This window comes from Muntiacus reevesi, chromosome 18 (genome assembly GCF_963930625.1).
Source record: "Muntiacus reevesi chromosome 18, mMunRee1.1, whole genome shotgun sequence".
NCBI classification, from domain to species: domain Eukaryota; kingdom Metazoa; phylum Chordata; class Mammalia; order Artiodactyla; family Cervidae; genus Muntiacus; species Muntiacus reevesi.
The window spans coordinates 13,946,392-13,967,348 of record NC_089266.1 but is presented as its reverse complement, the minus strand read 5'-3'; the positions used below and the strand labels follow the sequence as shown (position 1 = coordinate 13,967,348).

General features: G+C 39.5%; 1 protein-coding gene across 4 annotated transcripts in view; it reads left to right on the top strand.

Moving 5' to 3' along the window:
- The window catches only part of CEP95 (centrosomal protein 95), a 35,994-nt gene that overhangs the window by 778 nt on the left and 14,259 nt on the right, over positions 1-20,957 (top strand). For all 4 annotated transcript variants that reach the window (XM_065911134.1, XM_065911133.1, XM_065911132.1 and 1 more), the window contains exons 2-6: positions 1,278-1,406; positions 2,651-2,758; positions 5,238-5,348; positions 9,264-9,369; positions 10,723-10,838. In XM_065911134.1, coding sequence (XP_065767206.1) covers positions 1,278-1,406; positions 2,651-2,758; positions 5,238-5,348; positions 9,264-9,369; positions 10,723-10,838 — 570 coding nt within the window. The remainder of the gene's footprint in view (positions 1-1,277; positions 1,407-2,650; positions 2,759-5,237; positions 5,349-9,263; positions 9,370-10,722; positions 10,839-20,957) is intronic.

The window sequence follows — 20,957 nt, the reverse complement described above, 5'->3', positions numbered from 1 at the left end:
GCTTTGTGTAGAGCCGTTTTTGAAAAGCGAGCTGATTGGGTTGTCTAGGACGCTTTCATCTTTTTTTCCAAGACAGCGTTCAAACCAGTTGTCATGGTTTGGTCTGCTGTAGGTAATGGGCACTGGGAGAGGGAGATAACGTGCCTTGACACTGCCACACATACACGTTTATTTCTAGAACATACTGAAGATAATGTGCACAGAACTTGCCCCTTAATCGCCAGTTATTTCAGGGAACAAGTGTTTCAGGTTTGCTAAATTACCTTTGGTTGAGAAGCCCTTGAAATAATTTGGCTAATCCCAACGGAGGGGTGATACACAGGAAACTAAGGTAGAGTTAGTAATGTGCTAGCTCTGAATTTAAAGGCGTTTTTATGAATTTCCCGTATCTCTTTTCATATACGTCAAGTATAATTAAAAATAGAACTAACAAATGCAGTAGTGTTGGTGCCATTACTCTAGTTCTTCACAGCCTAGGCTAATCACCACCTATTTGGGCAGCAGAGAAATTCCAACTTGCACAAGATAATTGGGTTAAAAACATGACTAATACTATGGGGAATTTGAAGCAACATCCATTAATTAGTTTCTAGTAGCCTGAGATTATCATTAACAAACTGTCTTGTTTGTGAAATCCTGTTTACTTGTAAATGTGTTGAAAAAACATCTACCTATGGTTAGTAAAATGAGATCTATGGTAGGTAACTTAAGATTTTAGGTTGCAGCAGTGAAAATTGAATTTGCATCATCAGTTCAGTTCAGTCGCTCAGTCGTGTCTGACTCTGCAACCCCATGAATCGCAACACTCCAGGCCTCCCTGTCCCTCACCAACTCCCGGAGTCCACTCAAACCCTTGTCCATTGAATCGGTGATGACATCCAGCCATCTCATCCTCTGTCGTCCCCTTCTTCTCCTGCCCCCCGTCCCTAGTTTTGACTAAATTGAAATTACAGCTTTTTGGAAGTCATCCCAAGAAATTAAATACAGCTTTTCAAAAATCATGCCTAGTCCAGTGGTTAGGGCTCCACCTTCCAGTGTAGAGGATGCAGGTTTGATCCTTGTTCAGGGATTTAAGATCCCTTATACTGTAGGGTGTAGCCAAAAAAATTTTTTTTAATTGAAAAAAAATCACTTAGGAGGGTCTTCGAAATTCTTTAACGATCAAATTCCTTATCTTCTGTTGAATTTAGTGTCTGTGTTTGTGGAGGTTATTTTTTTAAGAAATGTGTTTGACTTTTTCTAGTATTAGACTAATCTTTTCCTTCCTTTCCCAAAAGAGTGGATAGCTATTGCCAATAATCTTCTTTTGAAATGTCACATACACCTGAGGATTCGAGAACTAGAAGACTGTGATGCTAATGTTTTTATTGCTCTTTATCAATCCATTTTGGGAGAAAAGGTACCAGGTAAGAATACTTAAAAGCAGAAGTAATTGTGTCTATATCTTAGGCCAGACATTTCTAGTGCCTTTTTTTTTCCTAGTTTTTTTTAGTTAGATCTTACATATAAAATCTTGAGATTTCTCTTTGTGTCTTCTTTTTATCTAAATAATAGCATTCATTGCCTTAATGAATGTCTTAGGAGACCCACCTATAGTAACTGCCTTGGTCATCAACTGTTTAATCATTCATAATGTCCTGTGAAAGTTACACCTTCTCTGTAAATGTACCTTCATGGGTTCTAAAATTGAATGGAATTTGAAGACTTGTTGAGTCTTGGTATTTAACCAATGTTATGGATAAGAATTGTTGTTTGTACTGTTCCTGGTTAAGTCTCTGAGTCCTTATCCACAGATTGCTCTACTACCTCTGTATCTTTATATTGTTTACAACCATTAAGCACTAAAGCTCTGTACAGTCCCTCTTCCCTCCATTGTTATGAGTCAGTGTCCTCATCACTTCCTGGAATAATGGGATAGCCTCCAGCTGGTATCTTTGATGCTAGTCTCTTTAGAGTACAGAGGCATGTAGTTATTGAATCAGTCTTTTAAAATACTCATTTCATCCTTCCCCAAGACACTTACCTTCCTCAATACAAGAGGAGAAACTCCACATTTAAGTTGTTGTTAAAATCTTTCTGCTCTGATCTATATTGATCTTAAAAGCCTTTATGCCAGTAATTCCCAATAGCTTGCTTTAACAGCACATATATGAATCCTCCTTTCACACCTGTTACAAGTTTTTTCCCTCTCACGGAAAACAGCCTGGGGTTATGGGTTAAAGTCCCACCTCACGGGTTCTCTCTCTCTCGTTAGAGTATTAGCATCTCCTTGAGTTTATGGATCTCTTTAGCTTTCTTCAGCGTGGCACTTACTACGGAGCATGTTCATACATGTGCTGTGTACGTGTGTGTGTCAGTCGCCCAGTCGTGTTCGACTCTCTGCGACTCCATGGACTAGCCCACCAGGCTCCTCTGCCCATGGATTCTCCAGGCGAGAATACTGGAGTTGGTTGCCATTTCCTTCTCCATGTATATGTTGATTGACTACATATTCAACCAATAAAGATTCTACTTTGTGGAATTCAGGCTATGTTTATCCGTATGTTATGGCCCTCTCTTTCTGGGCATAGCTCAGAGGCCTGGTCAGAGACAGCTAGATGAAAACTTGGACTTGCACAGGATGCAGAGTTACAGAGTTCTTTCCCCACAGATCTCGTAGCTATTCCCAGGAATCAAGAGGATGAAGCTCACAATGTGCAAGCAGTGATTGATTCGCTAGCTTTGGATTACCTACAGGTCAGCCTGTCTCACATAACAGGTTGGTATGTACTTAATCATCAGATAATTTTGCATTTTACTAAAATATTTTGTTGGTTAGAACTCAGCCTTGTTTTACCCAATGAGTAAGGTTGTGAAATAGACCAAACAGCAAGACTGAAGCAAGACAAGTCACTGGTATAGTTAAGACAGCATCCTTAAAAGCTTTTCCAAGAGAGTCATACGTTGAGTTTGGGATAGGTCTCAGAATCCTAGCTGGTAATTGGAATTGTGTTTTGTTGTTACTATATAGCTACCATTGTTTGTTTATAGTAGCTAAAAATTAGAAACACCTGAGTGTCCATTAATAGGGACAGATTAAATAAATTACTATAGTTTCTTATAGGGAACTACTCTGCAGCTATAAAAGATAATTGATGATGCTCTTTATATGCCAATACACTGTTCCATATTCATGAAATGATCTCTAATATATATTGAACGAGAAAAATATGATGTAGTTATAATGCTGATTTGCAGAATATTCTATTTGTAAAAACAAATTCAGAAGTTATATGCAGTTGACTGAATGCAGAAGGACTCTGTAGAAGTACATGTAAGAAATTTAAGTCCGATGAGATGAACTGGACAAGGGTGGGATGAGATTTTTCATCTTATACCTTTTGCACTTCTAAAATTTTGAACCATATGAATGTATTACCTGTTCAGAATAAATAAAACTGTAAATTGTTTTTCAACCTTTTTCCAAAACAGTATCCATGCTTACATTCAAAAGCCCAACATAACAATTTCATTTGTAAATCTCTGTTTTGGTAGATAGAAAATGAGGGTTATTTCAGGCTAATGAACAGAGGAAATTCTGGAGACTTGAAACTATACCTGAATCACTAAGAGAAAGTGTATACTGTTTCATTCTTTGACAATCATTAAAAGAGATATATCTTAGTCCAGGATAGGACATTTATATCTTATTTGGGTAGTAATAGCAACATTTTACAGAAATACTGTCTTTAAGTTTTTTAGTGTAGTTCAAGGTGAGTAAATGTGGTAAATTAGTTTGGAGAAAATTCATTTTGAGAGATAATGATGGGACTTCCCTGTTCTTTGGAAATGGCTTTCTCTCCCAATTGGGCAATTTTTGGTATTTATGTTTACTATATAAACATACCACATACCAAGATCGTGTCTGCTTACAGAACTTCTGGTATGTGGTGTTGCCTCTGACAACTCATACCCACCCCACAGAAAGTTGCAAAACTGCTTACCTCCTCCAGTAGACTGCAAAGCAGCTTTTTAGTCCTTGTGTGCTGTTTAAAGCAGTTTCTCCTACACTCTGAAGCACTGCATTCTCGCCGGCAGTCTTGTTGCTGGGTTGGCAGAGTATGCTCCCCGTCCTGGAAACCAGAAGTCTTGGATATGTCCTTGGGGTATGCTTGTGTATCTTGTTAAGCCAGAAATCATAGGGCTTAAGAAAAAAAAAACATAGGGCTTAAGATTTCTGTTCAGTTGTTTTAAACAAAAAAAAACTATCAAACATTGACTGTCTTTACTGGAGTGTTGTAAAACATCATATTTCTGGTTTAGTTTTTTTGGGTTTTTTTTTTGCATCATGACTGAGGTTATGAATGACTGGATTATCTCAAATATCAAATTTCCACTCCACCTCTCCCATACTTGTTAGAATTCATGCCAAATCTAATCTCCCAAAGGACAGCCCAAGTGTCTCAGGAGTTTTAAGTTCCAGCCATACCTCAGGTTGCTCAGAGTCCATTTTAGGTGATATTAAACATGTCAAGTTTTCATGATTTTGCAGCCCATTTCTTGTCAACATTTCAACTTAACATTTATTAAAAATCTATTTGAGCCAGGTACCGTGCTGGAGACTGTTTAAAGGTTAGTTTCTAGGTATTAAGTTGGTATAATGGAAGGTAAGGTTGGAGAGTTGGGGGTAAGGTGAGATTAAAAGGAGCTTTATGTGCAGGGAACTGGCTCAGTTTTTAATTAAAAAATGGTATAACCTGTAGTAAGTGAATAGGAGTTAACAAATTTTAAAAATTAGGAATTCCTGATGAAGGTATCTGAAGTTTGTTTTTGTTTTATATTCTCTACTGCTGTTGTCTTCAGAACAAGTCACACCACCATCATTCCATATTTACCCGGCTAGTAAAATTCGGCTTAGTTGTTTTTATACTTTATTTTTTTTGTTTTTATACTTTAGTATAAATCTTATAGGATGAAGTTCACTTATTTTGCTTCTTCATAAATGAAGGACTATGCCAATGAATTATCACCCATAATGTTCAGGACTACCATTTTTCAAATATAATCAAGTATCAGGAAATTGATTTTTTTTTTTTAGGAAATTGATATTTTTAATGTTTATATTGTCATTTTTTCTCGAGTTAATTTATAATCCTGTGTCCTGAACACTATTTTTACACTAGTATATCCATTTCAAACTCATGAGGCTTTCAATTTCTTGGTCAATTTTTTTTAATAGCTCTGTATTCTGTGTTCAGGAGAAAATATAGTGAAAGGAGATAAAGAATCTATTAAGAATCTTCTAGAAATATTTGATGGGTTGCTGGAGTATCTTACAGAACACATCAGTGAAACATCTCATGAGAAAAGTAAGTTTAAGAATAACATTTGGCTTGATTTATATTCTGTTATTTCCCTTTTCATCTTTTTGCCTATTTTTTCCCTTAGGAATTAGAATCATTAATACACTGTATCTGACAAATTTAATTGTAAATTAAATTTCAGTTCTCACTGTTGAAGTGGTTGAAAACTCTTATCTAATCATCACATCCTTTGTCAACTTGGGTATTGCTTATAAATTACTTTAAAGCTAGTATGTAATAGGAAGCTAAATCTAGTTAAAATTGCTTATGGTCTTGTTATTACATGAAATTCCTTACTCAGTAATTCCCATGTCAGAACTGCCATTTTTGTACAACTTTGGATATTGCCAAGGCATCAACAGAAAGAGTTGTTATGTTTCTGTCTTCGGCCTACACCTAGGTTTGTGACAGCTTGAATATTTATTTTACTCTTCAGGTAATTCAGTTCCCCAAATTGTAACAGTTTGTTGTGTGAAATCTTGATTTTATGTTTTTTTATCGGTGAGTTATTAATATTTTCCAAAAGTGTTCTGGTTATATTTAAACTGGATCACTAGTGTATAGGAGTTATTCATAATCTTTGACTCCATAAATCCCATTTCTAGGGATTTATCCTGAAGAAATAGTACAGAAGAAAGTTAGGGACTTCCTTGATAGTTAAGTGGCTAAGACTCTGTATTCCCAATACAGGGGCCCGGGTTTGATCCTTGGTCAGGGAACTAGGTCCCACAGGCTGCATTGAAGATTGAAAATTCCAGGTGCCACAACTAAGACCTAATGCAGCCAGGTAATATAAAACAAATTTTTTAAAAAAGAGGCGCTTGGAGGTTTTCATGTACTGTTACCTATCATTGGAAAAAAAAAAAAGAAGGACCTCTGTGTCTTACCAGTTTGGATTGATCAACAGTACAAAATGCATACAGGTTTCTCCTGCCTCCTGAGAAACCTGTATGCAGGTCAAGAAGCAACAGTTAGAACTGGACATGGAACAATGGACTGGTTCCAGATTGAAAAAGGAGTACGTCAGGGCTGTATATTGTCACCCTGCTTATTTAACTTATATGCAGAGTACATCATGTGAAATGCTGGGCTGGATGAAGCACAAGCTGGAATCAAGATTGCCAGGAGAAATATCAATAACCTCAGATACGCAGATGACACCACCCTTATGGCAGAAAGCGAAGAGGAACTAAAGAGCCTCTTGATGAAATTGAAAGAGGAGAGTGAAAAAGCTGGCTTAAAACTCAACGCTCAAAAAAATCAGCGTCCTGTCCCATCACTCTATGGCAGATAGATGGGGAAACAATGGAAACATTGACAGACTTTATTTTCTTGGGCTCCAGAATCACTACAGATGATGACTATAGCCATAAAATTAAAAGACCCTTGCCTTGGAAGAAAAGCTATGACCAACATAGACAGCATGTTAAAAAGCTGAGACATTACCTTGCCAACAAAGGTCCATGTCAAAGCCATGGTTTTTCCAGCAGTCATGTATAGATGTGGGAGTTGGACCATAAAGAAGGCTGAGTGCTAAACGATTGATGCTTTTGAACTGTGGTGTTGGAGACTCCAACACCACAGAGTGGTGAGAGTGGTAGAGTCCCGTGGACTGCAAGGAGATCAAACCGGTCAATCCTAAAGGAAATTAGTCCTGAATGTTCATTGGAAGGACAGATGCTGAAGCTGAAGCTCCAGTACTTTGGCCACCTGATACGAAGAGCCAGCTCATTTGAAGAGCCCCTGATGCTGGGAAAGATTGAAGGCAGGAGAAGAGGATGACACAGGATGAGGTGGTTGGATGGCATCACTGACTCAATGGACATAAGTTTGAACCAGCTGCAGGAGATGGTGAAGGACAGGCAAGCCTGGTGTGCTGTAGTCCATGGGGTCACAAAGAGTCAGACACAACTGAGTGACTGAACAACACCAACATTGATATACAGTGAATAATATATGACTCAGAATACGTTTACTATTGTGAAGTTATCCAAAACAAGTTTTTAGCTGCCGTAGCAATTTATATAAATTCTAGTACAAATGAAGACAAAAAATGAGGGCAGGCTCTTGGTTTCTAATTCTCACATTGTTGATGCTGATACCTATGCCATGATTATAACATCTGAAATTAAATTCTTTAGAGATAGTTTTCTTTTTGTTGCTGAAAAGATTTAAAAGCATATAAAGATAAGGCATAGAAGGAAAGTTTGAAGGATGCCCCATACTGTATATTTTTTTTAATTTCAGAAAACTTCAGAGTGTGTAATATATTGATATGTTAAATATCAACCTAGGAACGCTGGGAAGAGTCAAAGCTGCATGCCATATTTATTGCTCTCAAATAAACCTATACTCAAGTTAGGGAGACTGCCATAAGTACATACAATAAAAAGCATTGTAAGAGAATTGGGAGGGAGTGAATGACGTGCAAAAAAAACCTGACCTAATTCAAGGCTGCCACAGGTATTTGATGCTCTATGGTTTCCTAGTCATTTTAGCAGCAAAAATAAGAGGAAGAAAACTACCTGCAGTAGATTTATTGATTTGAAACCTCCTAGAGACAGCAGTTTTTATGACATAGTACTTGATTACAGGTAGTGGGGGATGATAATGGGGTTGGAGAGGAGGACAGAACTGAGAGATACCTATATGTGAGGCTGGTAAAAGATGACATGCTGATTGGGGAATCTCCAGGGGAGGGCAGGAGGCTGTGGTGAGCTTACTGCTGCTAGGAGGGAGGTGCTCAGATGGAGTTGGAGGATGTTTTCTGAAGTCTGGTTCTCAACTTTGCGGGTCCAGATTTATACAACAGGACTTCCTGGAGCTGATCAGAATCTCAAAATGCCAATTAATAGCAGGAAATATTTATTACTAGTCAAGTCAGGTATAGGGCAGTTTCTTCTGAGCTGGCATTATCATTTACCACTGCAGAACAAGGAAATTAAAGGCAAACTGTGGACTCAGTGCTGCTGCCCACTGTATGACTAAATCTCCACCCTCACTGTATGACTGATCCTTTCTAAGCTCCAGTTTTCTCCATCGGAAATTCTTTCACGGTTGTAGGAAAGGTTAATAGATACACATAAATGGTTTAGTACTGAGCCTAGCCCAGAGTTGCTACACAATGAATATTGACTAACGTTGTTAAAATGTTGTTTGGTGAATATAGAAATAGAAAAAAGTGAAGTGGGATGAGAATATGCAGACGGGTAGATCTGAAGTAGGAGATTTCGCCCACATACCTCCTGAAATCACTCGCTCAGTTACTGCCAATGTGAAAATGTATTTCTCTAGTATGTTGGGGTAGAAAAAAGTTTGATAGTCTTCTCTTTTTTTGGCCACTCAGTATGGCATGTGGGATCCTAGTTTGCCGACCAGGGATGAACCCCTACAGAAGGGCAGAGTCTTAACCACTGGATCACCAGGGAATTTCCAAGGTTGATAGTCTTAGGGAAAATTTCATCCGCATCTTAATGTGGTCTCTCTCCTGCTAAGGCATTATTGTCGTGGAGCTTGAGTTAGGCTGACACAGTCATGTTTTTCTGAAGCTACACCCTAGACATTCTGCCTCAGACATCCCTTACAGATAGGTATAAAGAATACATGAACCTACCACCTAGCTTAAAGAAGAAAACATTGCTAGTACAACTGTAGACTCTTGTTAGAAAGCAGCACTTGTGTTGCTGCTTTGTTACCCAGGTAATGCATACTCATTGCAAGTAATGATTTGGTTCTTACTTCACTTTCACAGGAGCCTAGTTGACCAGTAAGGGGTTGAGGATATTTTGCTGTCCTTACTTCTGTGCCTGCCCTGTAGAGAAATAATTGCATTAACTTGTTTTTTCTTTTTTTAACTTGAGGTGGGTTTTTGTTTGTTTGTTTTTTTTTTTTTTGGTATTGTTTTTTATCTGTTCCAAACAGGTGAAACTGGACAGGGTTCTAAAGAATCCCATCGAGGAGACCCTTTGGAAGATCGAGAAAATACTAAAGAATCCAGATCATCATGGAAAAGAGTTTCTTTTGAGAGGTAGCTCTCAATGTCTGTGAATTTAATCAAAACAAGTTATGCTTTTCCTTCTTCTAAGAATTAAAATTGGCACACAGTATACCAGAATGGCAGCAAAAAACAAAGCTAACGTGAATTTTACTAACTTCTCATTTTTTTTTTTACTAACTTACTTTAAACCTCCCTGAGAGAGTTTTAAGCACCTTGAGCTATGTATAATCTCAGCATTAATTGCCTACTTAATTTAAAACATTTCCTTGATCACCAAAACAATTTATGTTCCTTGCAGAATACTTGGAAAGTACTTGGAGTAAAAAAGAAGCAAAAAACAAAGAATAAGATGAACTATATCATTCAGAACTGAGTAACTGCTTATTAACATTTTGTTGTAATTTAGTCTTTTTTTTTTAACTATATTTTTCTTTTGGGATTTAGTCATATTGTATGTATAATTTTGTTTGCTAAAATTTAGTTTTAACACATCAAGTCTTTTCCTAACTTGATAAACTCTTTATAATCATTTTTAATCACTGTATAACATACTATGCAAATAGGTGCATCATAATTTACTAAACCATTCCTCTTCAGTAGAGGTAGTTTTTTAATATATATTTACATTTTAAGGTGATACATGCTTTAATTTTTCTTCTCATATATTTAAGCTGTATTCAAAGTCAAAGACTATGAATGATATAGGGTGATTCAAAGTATACCCACCAGCAGTATGAAAGTGCTGGGTGACTGCCCAGTAGTCACCAACCAGTATTGTTCCCTATTAAATACCAGAGTTTTTAAATTTGTGCTGTTTTCATAGGCAAAATGTAATGTTGTTACAGGCTTGATTATACTTCTGCTTAGTAGAGATTGAATATGATACTAAGATTTTCTTTTAAGTATCTGATTATCATTTACTTTGTGGAGTTTGTCGTGGTTTGAAAAGCACAAGCAAAGCTTTTTTATTTAAATATAGCACATTGTGAAAAATGTGTCTAAAGAAGACTATCAGAAAATAAATTTCTGGACTTAATTTTTCATTATTAGATTAAAAAAAAGTACAAAAGTAAAACAATAGAAGGATGTTTAGTACAAAATTAATATCCTACCCAGATTCCCTTCACACCCCTAAAGTAACCAATATTTATTGTTCTCTGTGTGTCTTCTCTTATACATTTAATCCTTGACACTTTATACACTGCTTTTCCCACCATACATATATCAGATAAGCAGCAAAAGGGAAAGTCTCCCTTTTTTCTCACATAGTGATGACCAGTCTGAGCATTCATAGGCAGGCTACTTGAAGCAGTTCTTGGGATCCTCACTGGAAGGGCCCTTGTGGTCAGGCCAGGCCATGAGTAAGTGAAGAAACTCTTTCAGGTGTTCCTTATCGTCTGGGGCATTGGGCTCCTCCTGGGATGGAGATGAAGCAGAATCCACTGGTGAAATAATTAGACTTGGAGACACAGCATACACCTTTTCTCTAAGAAGTAATGGTGAGTAATTAAACTTTAAATATCAGTTATTATTCAGCATACAACTATGAAAATGTAAATAGTTATACCTAGGAGTTTTTAAAAGTTGAGTAGAGAGCCCTAACTGGACATCAGAATTGAAATTCCAGAATGCTACCATCACCCACGAAATATGAACAGTGGTCCAAAATGAGTCAAGTGGGAGTCCCAGGTGCATGGGCAAATAGGTGCCTGCAAGTTTGTCATGTAATATGCGGGGCTTCCCAGGTGGTACTAGTGGTGAAGAAGCCGCCTGCCAATGCAGGAGACACAGGAGATGCGGGTTCGATCCCTGGGTAGGGAAGATCCCCTGGAGGATGGCTTGGCAACCCTCTCCAGTATTCTTGCCTGGAGACCATGGACAGAGGAGCCTGGTGGGCTATAGTCGCTAGGGTTGCAGAGAGTCGGACATGACTAAAGAGACTTAACATGCATGAATGCACATGTGGGACTTGATACCGTAGGAAGAAAATTCTGGATGCAGCTTAACAGTCACATTCAGAATACCCACTAAGTGTAGTTTTCCAAGCTGGGTGACTCATTTCTTTCATAGTTTCAACCAAGTCCATACATCCAGTAGCAGTTTTTCTCCCAGGCTTCAGGCTGTAATTCCAACAGTCTACTGCTTATATACAGGCCCATTGAGCCTCTCACCTTGCCGTCCTCCAGCCATCCCACTTCTGTTCTGCTCATCTTGGCTGTCTTGCTCTTTTCTTGTCATCATATATTGAGTTGGCCAAAAAGTTCATTCGGGTTTTTACATAAGATGGTACAGAAAAACTCGAACAGATTGTTGGCCAAACAATAGTTTCTTTTTTTCTTTTTTTTTTTTGACTGTGCTCCACAGCTTGGGGGATCTCAGTTCCCTGACCAGGGACTGAACCTGGGCCACAGCAGTGAAAACCCAGAATCCTAACCGTTCGGCCACCAGGCAGCACCATGTAGTTTCTTCTGTTGGAGTCCTCTTCCTCTTTGTCCCTGGCAGACTCGCTCGGTATTCCTGCAGTGGGGTGGTCTTGCCTTATTTCACTGACACCATTCTCAACCTTGCACAGTCACTTTAGAGTTTGACATTGTGTAAACTGAATTGCAGGGACAGCAGCCACCTCATATACCTTCAGCCAGTATTTGTTCAGTGCCTTCCCTGTGCCGGGCAGTGGTGATACGGTGCTAAACAAAAGCAGACACAGACGCAACTCCCTTCCCTCGCGGCACATATATTCTACTGGTGGGGGCAGTCAGTAAATAAGACAAATAAGTGAAATGTATAGTAAAATCTTTCATATTTGTCTTAGTATCCCCCAAATTAGGAAAACAACAGGCCCACAGTAGGTATTTTTTGGAGTTGAAGAGGAATGGTAGAGTTGAATGAAGTACATTAAATTATGGCAGTCAAGTGGCCCACATTCTCTTCCAGACGCTGTACTGGCTGTGTGACTGAGGACAAGCCCCTTCTGTTTTCTGAGCCCGTTTCTTCCAGTGTGAAGTTAGAGAATTCAACTAAACCATCTTTGAAATCCTTCTCTGCTTCAGTACTCTTAATTCCAAAGAATAGACTCTCCTTTCCAAGGAATTGTGTTCAGAGAGCCTGGGAGGTCAGACAGTAGGCCATAGACATCTACTTGCCACTAAGGTGGGCAAAGGAGCAGAATACCAGAGTCAAGTGTAGGTAATGCAAGGTTTCTTCAAGGCAGAGTGTCAGATGAAAGGGATGGTGGTTTTAGAAATGGTATTCTGTGATAGCCAGTGCATGTAGAAACGTTGTATCTATAAAAAGTGAATTACTTGTTTTCATATTTTAGCTATTCAGATGAAACACAATTCAAGGGAAAAAGAAAAGGTTGAGAGAAAAGCCAGGCTGAGGTGTTTGGGTTTGATATCATGGTAGCTTCCTTTTATATTTGGATTTAAGTCATCAGATAAATGTCATCATACATATTCTTAGGCATCTAATTCAGACTTTAATTCCAGGATTATAAATCTTTATTGCAGTATAATTGACATATATTATTATACAGGTATACAATATGATTCTTTGTGTATATTGCAAAAGGAATATCACAGTATATCTTGTTGTTCAGTCACTCAGTCGTGTCCAATTCTTTGTGACCCCATAGACTGCAGCATGCCTGGCTTCCCTGTCCTTCACTCTCTCCCCGAGTCGGCTCACACTCATGTCCATTGATGAATGATCCCATTCAACCATCTTGTCCTCTGTCGCCCCCTTCTTTTCCTGCCCTCAGTCTTTCCCAGCGTTAGGATCTTTTCCAGTGAATCAAGTGCATCACTTTGCATCAGGTGGCCAAATTTATTGGAGCTTTAGCATCAGTCCTTCCAATGAATATTCAGGGTTGGTTTCCTTTAGGTTTTACTGGTTTGATCTCCTTGCTGTCCAAGGGACTCTCAAGAGTCTTCTCCAGCACCACAATTGGAAAGCATCAATTTTCGGCACGCAACCTTATTTATGGATATGGACCAATTCTCACATCCATACATGACTCCTGGAAACCATAGCTTTGACTAGACGGACCTTTGTCAGCGAAATAATGTCTCTGCTTTTTAATACACTGTCTAGGTTTGTCATAACTTTTCTTCCAAGGAACAAGCGTTTTTTAATTTTATGGCTGCAGTCACCATCCACAGTGATTTTGGAACCTAAGAAAATAAAGTCTGTCACTGTTTCCATTTTTGCCGCATCTATTTGCCTTGAGGTGATGGGACCAAATGTCATGATCTTAGTTTTTTGAATGTTGAGTTTTAAGCCAGCTTTTTCACTCTCCTCTTTCACCTTCATCAAAAGGCTCTTTGTTCCTCTTTGCTTTCTGCCATTAGGGTGGTGTCATTTGCATATCTGAGGTTGTTGCTATTTCTCCTGACAATCTTGATTCCAGCTTGAGCTTCATCCAGCCTGACATTTCACATGATGCACACTGCATGTAAGTTAAATAAGCAGGGTGACAATATACAGCCTTGACGTATGACGTACTCCTTTCCCAGTCTTGAACCAGTTTGTTGTTCCATGTCCGGTTCTAACTGTTGCTTCTTGACCTGCATACAAATTTCTCAGAAGGCAAGTAAGGTGGTCTGGTATTCCCATGTCATTAAGAATTTTCCACAGTTTGTTGTGATCCACATAGTCAAAGGTTTTAGCGTAGTCAGTGAAGCAGAAGTAGCTATTTTTCTGGAATTCCCTTTTTCTATGATCCAACAGATGTTGGCAGTTTGATCTCTGGTTCTTCTGCCTTTTCTAAATCCAACTTGGACATCTGGAAGTTCTTGGTTCACATACTGAGAAAAGTATTTTTAAACCTTTTCTAAAATTGAGCCTAGCTTGAAGAATTTTGAGCATTACTTTGCTAAGGTGTGAAATGAGTGCAATTGTGTGGTAGTCTGAACATTCTTTTGCATTGCCCTTCTTTGGAATGGTAATAAAAACTGACCTTTTCCAATCCTGTGCCCACTGCTGAGTTTTCCAAATTTGCTAGCATATCGAGTGCAGCACTTTTACAGCATCATCTTTTAAGATTTGAAGTACAGCTGGAATTCCATCACCTCCACTAACTTTGTTATAGTAATTCTTCCTAAGGCCCACTTGACTTCACACTCCAGGATGTCTGGCTCTAGGTGAGTGATCACATCATCATGGTTATCTGGGTCATTAAGACCTTTTTTGTACAGTTCTGTGTATTCTTGTCATTTCTTAAATCTCTTCTGCTTCTGTAAGGTCCATACTGTTTCTGTCTTTATTGTGCCCATCTTTGCGTGAAATGTTTGGTATCTCTAATCTTGAGATCTCTAGGCTTTCCCATTCTGTTGTTTTCGTCTATCTCTCTGCATTGTTCACCTAAGGCTTTCTTATCTCTTCTAGGTGTTCTTTGGAACTCTGCATTCAGATGGATATATCTTTCCTTTTCTCCTTTGCCTTTCACTTCTCTTCTCTTCTCAGCTATTTGTAAGGCCTCCTCAAACAACCATTTTGCCTTTTTGCATTTCTCTCTCTTGGGGATGGTTTTGATCACTGCCTCCTGTACAATGTTATGAACCTTCATCTGTAGTTCTTCAGGCACTCTTGTTTATCGGATCGAATCCCTTGAATCTGTTTGTCACTTCCACTGTATAATCATAACGGATTTGATTTAGGTCATACCTGAATGGTCTAGTGGTTTTCCCTACTTTCTTCAATTTAAGTCTGTATGTCTAGTTAACATTCATTACTGAAAACTTACCAATTTTTTCTTGTAATGAGAACTTTTACGATTTACTCTATTAGCAACTTTCAAGTATACAACAGTAATTTTTCTTAAACCTCTTTTAAAATTGAGATACAGTTAATGTACAATATTATATAAGTTACAGGTGTACAACATAGTGATTCACAATTTTTAAATTTTATACTCCATTTATAGTTTTTATAGGTCTCCCCTGGTGGCTCAGATGGTAAAGAATCCACCTGCAACGTGGGGGACCCGGGCTTGATCCCTGAGCCGGGAAGATCCCCTGGAGGAGGGCATGGCAATCAACTCCAGTATTCTTGCCTGGAGAATCCCACGGACAGAGGAGCCTGGCGGGCTACAGTCCATGGGGTCACAAAGTCAGGACATGACTGAGTGACTGAACACGTAGTTATAAAATATTGGCTGTGTTCCCTGTGTTGTATGATATATCCTTGTAACTTTATTTTATACATAATAGTTTGTACTTAACCCCCATCCCTATCTTGTCCCTCTCTCCACTAGTAACCATTAGTTTATTCTCTGTATCTGTGAATTTATTTCCTTTCTGTTACATTCACTACTTTTATTTTGTAGATTCCACATATAAGTGATATTATATATAGTGTTTGTCTTTCTCTAACTTATTTCACTAGCATAATACCCTCAAAGTCCATTCATGTTGTTGTAAATGGCAAAATTTTCGTTCTTTTTTATGACTGAGTAGTATCCCAGCGTGTGTGTACATAAACCATGTTTTTTCTATCCATTCGTTAATGGACACAGTTTGCTTCCTTATCTTGGCGATTAAAAATAATGCTGCTATGAACATTGGGGTGCACGTGTCTTTTCAAATTAATGTTCTCTTTTATTTTGAATATATAGCAAAAGTGGAAGTGCTGGGTCAAATGGTAGTTCTGTTTTTAGCTTTTTGAAAAACTGCTGTTTTGTTCTCCACAGTAGCTGCACCAATTTACATTCCCACCAGCAGGGTACCAGGGTTCCCTTTTCTCCACATCTCCACCTACATTTGTTAATCTGTGATCTTTTTGATAAGCCATTCTGACAAGTGTGAGGTGATAATCTCATTGTGGTTTTAATTTGCATTTCTCTGATTAGCAGTATTGAGAGTCTCTTCATGTACCTGTGGCTATCTCTGTGTCGTCTTTGGGAAAATATCTGTTCAGGTTTTTTGCCCATTTTTAAATTGGGGTTTGGTTTTTGATGTTGAGTTGTATGAGCTATTTATATACTTTGGATATTAACCCCTTTTCAGTCATCTCATTAGCAGATGTTTTCTAATTTTAAAGGTTGTCTTTTTGTGATGGTTTTCTTTGCTCTGCAGAACTTTTAAGTCTAACGAGGTCTCATTTGTTTCACTTTCATTTGTTTATTTTTGCTTTTATTTCCTTTGCTTTAGGAGATAGATCCAAAAAGGTATTGGTACGATTGTTTCAAAAAGTGTTCTGCCTGTATTTCCTTCTAGGAGTTTTATGGTTTTGGTCTTACATTGAGACCTATAATCCATTTTGAGTTTATTTTTGTATATGGTGTGGGAAAATGTTCTAGTTTCATTTATTAATATGTAACTGTCCAGTTTCCCCAGCACCACTTATTGAAGAGACAGTCTTTTCTCTATTGTATTTTTTGTCTTGTCATAGATTAATTGCAATCTGTATATATACATGATTGTTTTAAGTTGCTGATCTCTCACTTTCAAGTCCTTTTTAACAGCCCTGCATTTGTACTCTCCTCCCCTCACAATTATTGCTTTTGATGTTATATTTTATATCTAATTATTTTGTGGATCCCTTAACTGGGCTTTCCTAGTGGCTAAGTGGTAAAGAATCTGCCTGCCAGTGCAGGAGATACAGGTTCGACCCCTGGGTTAGGAAGATTCCCTGGAGAAGGAAATAGCAACCCAGTCCAATATTCTTACCTGGGAAATCCCATGGACAGAGGAGCCTAGCAGGCTACAGTCCATGGGGTCGCAAAAGAGTCGGAGACGACTTGGCATCTAAACGACAGTTCCTTATTGTGAATATTCATGATTTTGTTACTTTTGTCTTCTAACCTTATTAGCTTTGTGTGTGGATGATTTCCTACCTTTTCTGTATAAGGTTGCCTGTACCAGTGAACATTTTCATTTCATAATTTTCATGCTTATAGCCTTTTTTTTTAATTCAGAGAAGTTCCTTTAACATTTGTTGTAAAACTGGTTTGGTGATGCTGAACTCTTAGTTTTTGCTTGTCTATAAGGCTTTTGATCTCTCCATCAAATCTGAATGAGAGTCTTTCTGGCTAGAGTATTCCTGGTTGTAGGTTTTTCCCTTTTATCACTTTAAATATAGCCTGTCACTCCCTTCTGGCCTGCAGAGTTTCTCCTGAGAAGTCAGCACATAGCCTTGAGGGAATTCCCTTGTTTCTTCTCCCTCATTGCTTTTAGTAACAAGAGCAGTTTTTAATTTTTACCCTTAGAACTAGAGTTGTCTTGTAGGACTTCCTGTACTTCCTGGACTTGGATATCTGTTCCTTTCCCAGGTGAGGGAAGTTTTCAGTTGTTATGTCCTAAAATATGTTATCAGCTCCCTTTCTCTCTCTCTTCTCCTGGCACCTGTACAATGGGAGTATCAGTGCACATGATACTGTCCTAAAAATCTATTTAAATGTTGTCATTTCTTATCATTTTTAAAAATTCATTCAGTGTCACTGATTTCTGCTACTCTCTTCTAGCTGGCTGATCCATTCTTCTATATCCTTTAGTCTACTTTAATTCCTTTTAGTGTATTTTTCATTTCAGTTATTGTATTCTTCATTTCTGTTTTGCTCTTTATTTTCTCTTTGTTAAAAACTTCTAGCTTCTCATTCTGTGCAGCCATTGTTCTCTTGAGTTCTTTGATCATCTTATACAATCACTACCCTGAACTCCTTCTCTGGTAGATTGCCTGTCTCCACTTCACTTAGTTCTGCGGTTTTACCTTGTTGCTCTGTTTGGAACATGTTCTTCTGTCACCACATTTTGCCTAAGTTGCTGTTTTTATGTGTCTGGTACATTGATTAAGTTTCCCTACTGGAGAAATGGCTTTTTGTTGGAAATGGCCTGTGCATCCCAGCAATATGTCCCCCGCTGGTCCCCTGAGCTGTATGCTCTAGCGGTTGCCCCTATGAGGACTGCATGGGGCCTTCGGTTGTGGTGGGCTATTTGCTCCGCTTGGTTGGCCCCTGGTCCAGTTGGTTGCCAGGCCCTGCCTTGTGCTGAGGCTGCCAGCTGCTGGTTGGCTGGTCACAAGGTGGCTGACTGCGTAACCTCAGAGACCCCCAGGGCTAGTGCTGGCTCAGTGGTGGGTGGAGTCAGACTGAAGGCTGCAGAGCTGTTTCCTGCCGGTAGGTGGGTGAAGCCAAATCCTGGCTAAGTGCTGTCTTATACACGGGCAGAGCAGGTCTTGGAGTCCATTTGCAGAGCCCAGGGGTCCCGGAGCTGGTGTCTGACTGCTGGGTGTGGACAGTTCTGGCACAGTCGGGTACAGGGTCTGGGGTGCCCTGAAGCTTGTGTTGGCCTGCTAGTGGCCAGGGCTGGGGCCCAGCTGTCCCAGTGAGGGGTCTGGCCTACTGATCCATATGTTGCAGGACTAGTTTTCTTGTGTCTGATGTCTGCCCCCTGGTGGGAGAAACTGGTCCAGAGGCTAGAGCAGGCTCCCTTGAGGTCAGGGCCAGGGCCAGCGGATCTAGATCTTGGAACTGCTGCATGCTCACTGGTGGGTGAAGTCCAGGGGTCTTAAGGCAGCCTGTCGGTTGATGGGTGGGGCTGTGTCCCTGCTCAGTTGCTTGGCCTGTGTCCCAGCACTGGTTCCTACAGGCTTTGGGTAGGGCCAGGTCCTGGTGCTAATAAGCTAGAGGTTGGATTTCACAATAATGCTTGCCAGCACCAAGGTCCATGTGGTAGAAGGAGTTCCTCACAATGGCTGCCCCCAGGCTCTGTGTACCCGGGGTGAGCTGCAGCTGCCACCTGTCTCACCGGGAGACTCTTGAGTTCAGGAAGTGGGTCTGGCCTAGGCCTCTCTCAAATTACTGCTTCTGTCCCCAGTCCCAGAATAGAGATTTTGTGTGTGCCCTTTAAGAATGAAATTTCTTTCCTGCAGCCTTTTGGGACTCCTAAAAGTAATCACCACTTGCCTTCAAAGCCAGATGTTCTGAGGGCTCATCTTCCCAGTGCAGGACCCTCAGGCCAGGGAGCTCACTCCTTTGGGAGAACCTCTGCAATGTAATTATTCTTCAGTTTGTGGGTCACCCACCTTGGGGTATGGGACTTGACTATATTGCAAGTCTGCGCCTCCTACCATCTCGCTGTGGTTCCTTCTTGATGTCTTTAGTTACAGAAGATCTTTTTTGGTAGGTTCCTATCTTCTTCATCAACTGTTGTTCAGCAGATGTTGTGGTTTTGGTATGCCTATGAGAAGAAGTGAGTTCAGGGTCTGTACTCTGGCATCTTGGCCATCCTCCCTTCCTTATACCTTTCCCGTGAGTAAGGAGAAATCCCTTCTTAAGCACCTTGTAATAAGATACACAGCAGGATCTCATCCTGATGCAAACCTGGCCAAGGCTTGCTGCTCTGTGACTTGAGTTGGGGAGGCGGTAGTGAGGCCTCTGTACGAGCTGGGTTTGTTTTACAGGTGGCGTGAACTAGACTCCTTATAGAGGAGGAGGCTTCTGGTGCCCAGAGCACTGCCCCCGTCAACACAGTATTAATTGTAGTCACCGTGCTGTACACTGGGGCTTCCCTGGTGGCTCAGACGGTAAAGAATTTGCCTGCAGTGCTGGAGACCCAGGTTCGATCCCTGGGTTGGGGCGATCCCCTGGAGGAGGGAGTGGCTACCCACTCCAGTATTCTTTCCTGGAGAATTCCATGGACAGAGGAGCCTGGTGGGCTACAGTCTGTGGGGTGGCAAAGAGTCGGCCATGACTAAGCAACTAACACTTTTACTTACTGTACATTAAATCCCCTGATTTATTTACTGTATAACAGGAAGTTTGTACTTCTATCTTCCCTGATTTGTTCTACTGAGGACCTTTTTTTTTGTAAATGAGATGTTATGTATTTATTATATAAATACATAATTTCTTTTTTGTCTGTGCCATGTAGCTTGCTGGATCTCAGTTCCCTGACCAGGGGTTGAACTCAGGCTGCCATAGCAGTAAAAGTCCAGAATCTTAACTGTTAAGCCACCAGGGAAATCCCTAATTGAAATATTAATGTTTACAATAGAGAAGTTCACAATCTCTGCAGTGATAAAACAGTAGGTTCTAAAACAATCTGAAGTTGAGAGATAATTAAATGTGTAACTTTCACTCTGACAAAAGTTCTTGGTGATAACGAACCGTGAGTTTTTAGGAGAAATTCCATCAAAAAAAGGGGAAATCCATTTTGTTTATGGGGAGTTTGTGTATTATAGATTTTCAAGGCAGCAAAGTGGTATTTCCTCAATTTCAGAACTATTTTAATATAGCTTTCTATGTAATATCATAATGTTATAGAGCTGATTCAAAATATTAACCATTCAAAAATTAGACAAAACTTGTGATTTCCCTGGTGGTCTGATGACTAAGACTCCGCACTCCCAATGGAGGGAGCCAGGATTCATTCCCTGGTCAGGGAACTGGATCCCACATGCCCCGACTAAGACCTGGGGCATCCAAATAAATAAAAATAAATATTTTTTTAAAAGAAAAAAATCAGAACATTTGCTTGACCTATAAATCTTTGATTATGGTTCCAACCAAGACTTCTAGCTCAGAGATACACCTGTGCAACAGTCAGCATTTCTACAACTCTGCCCCCTATTTTTCTAAAGCAGAGGAATGAAACATTGTGTAAAACTGCTTTTAAGTTACA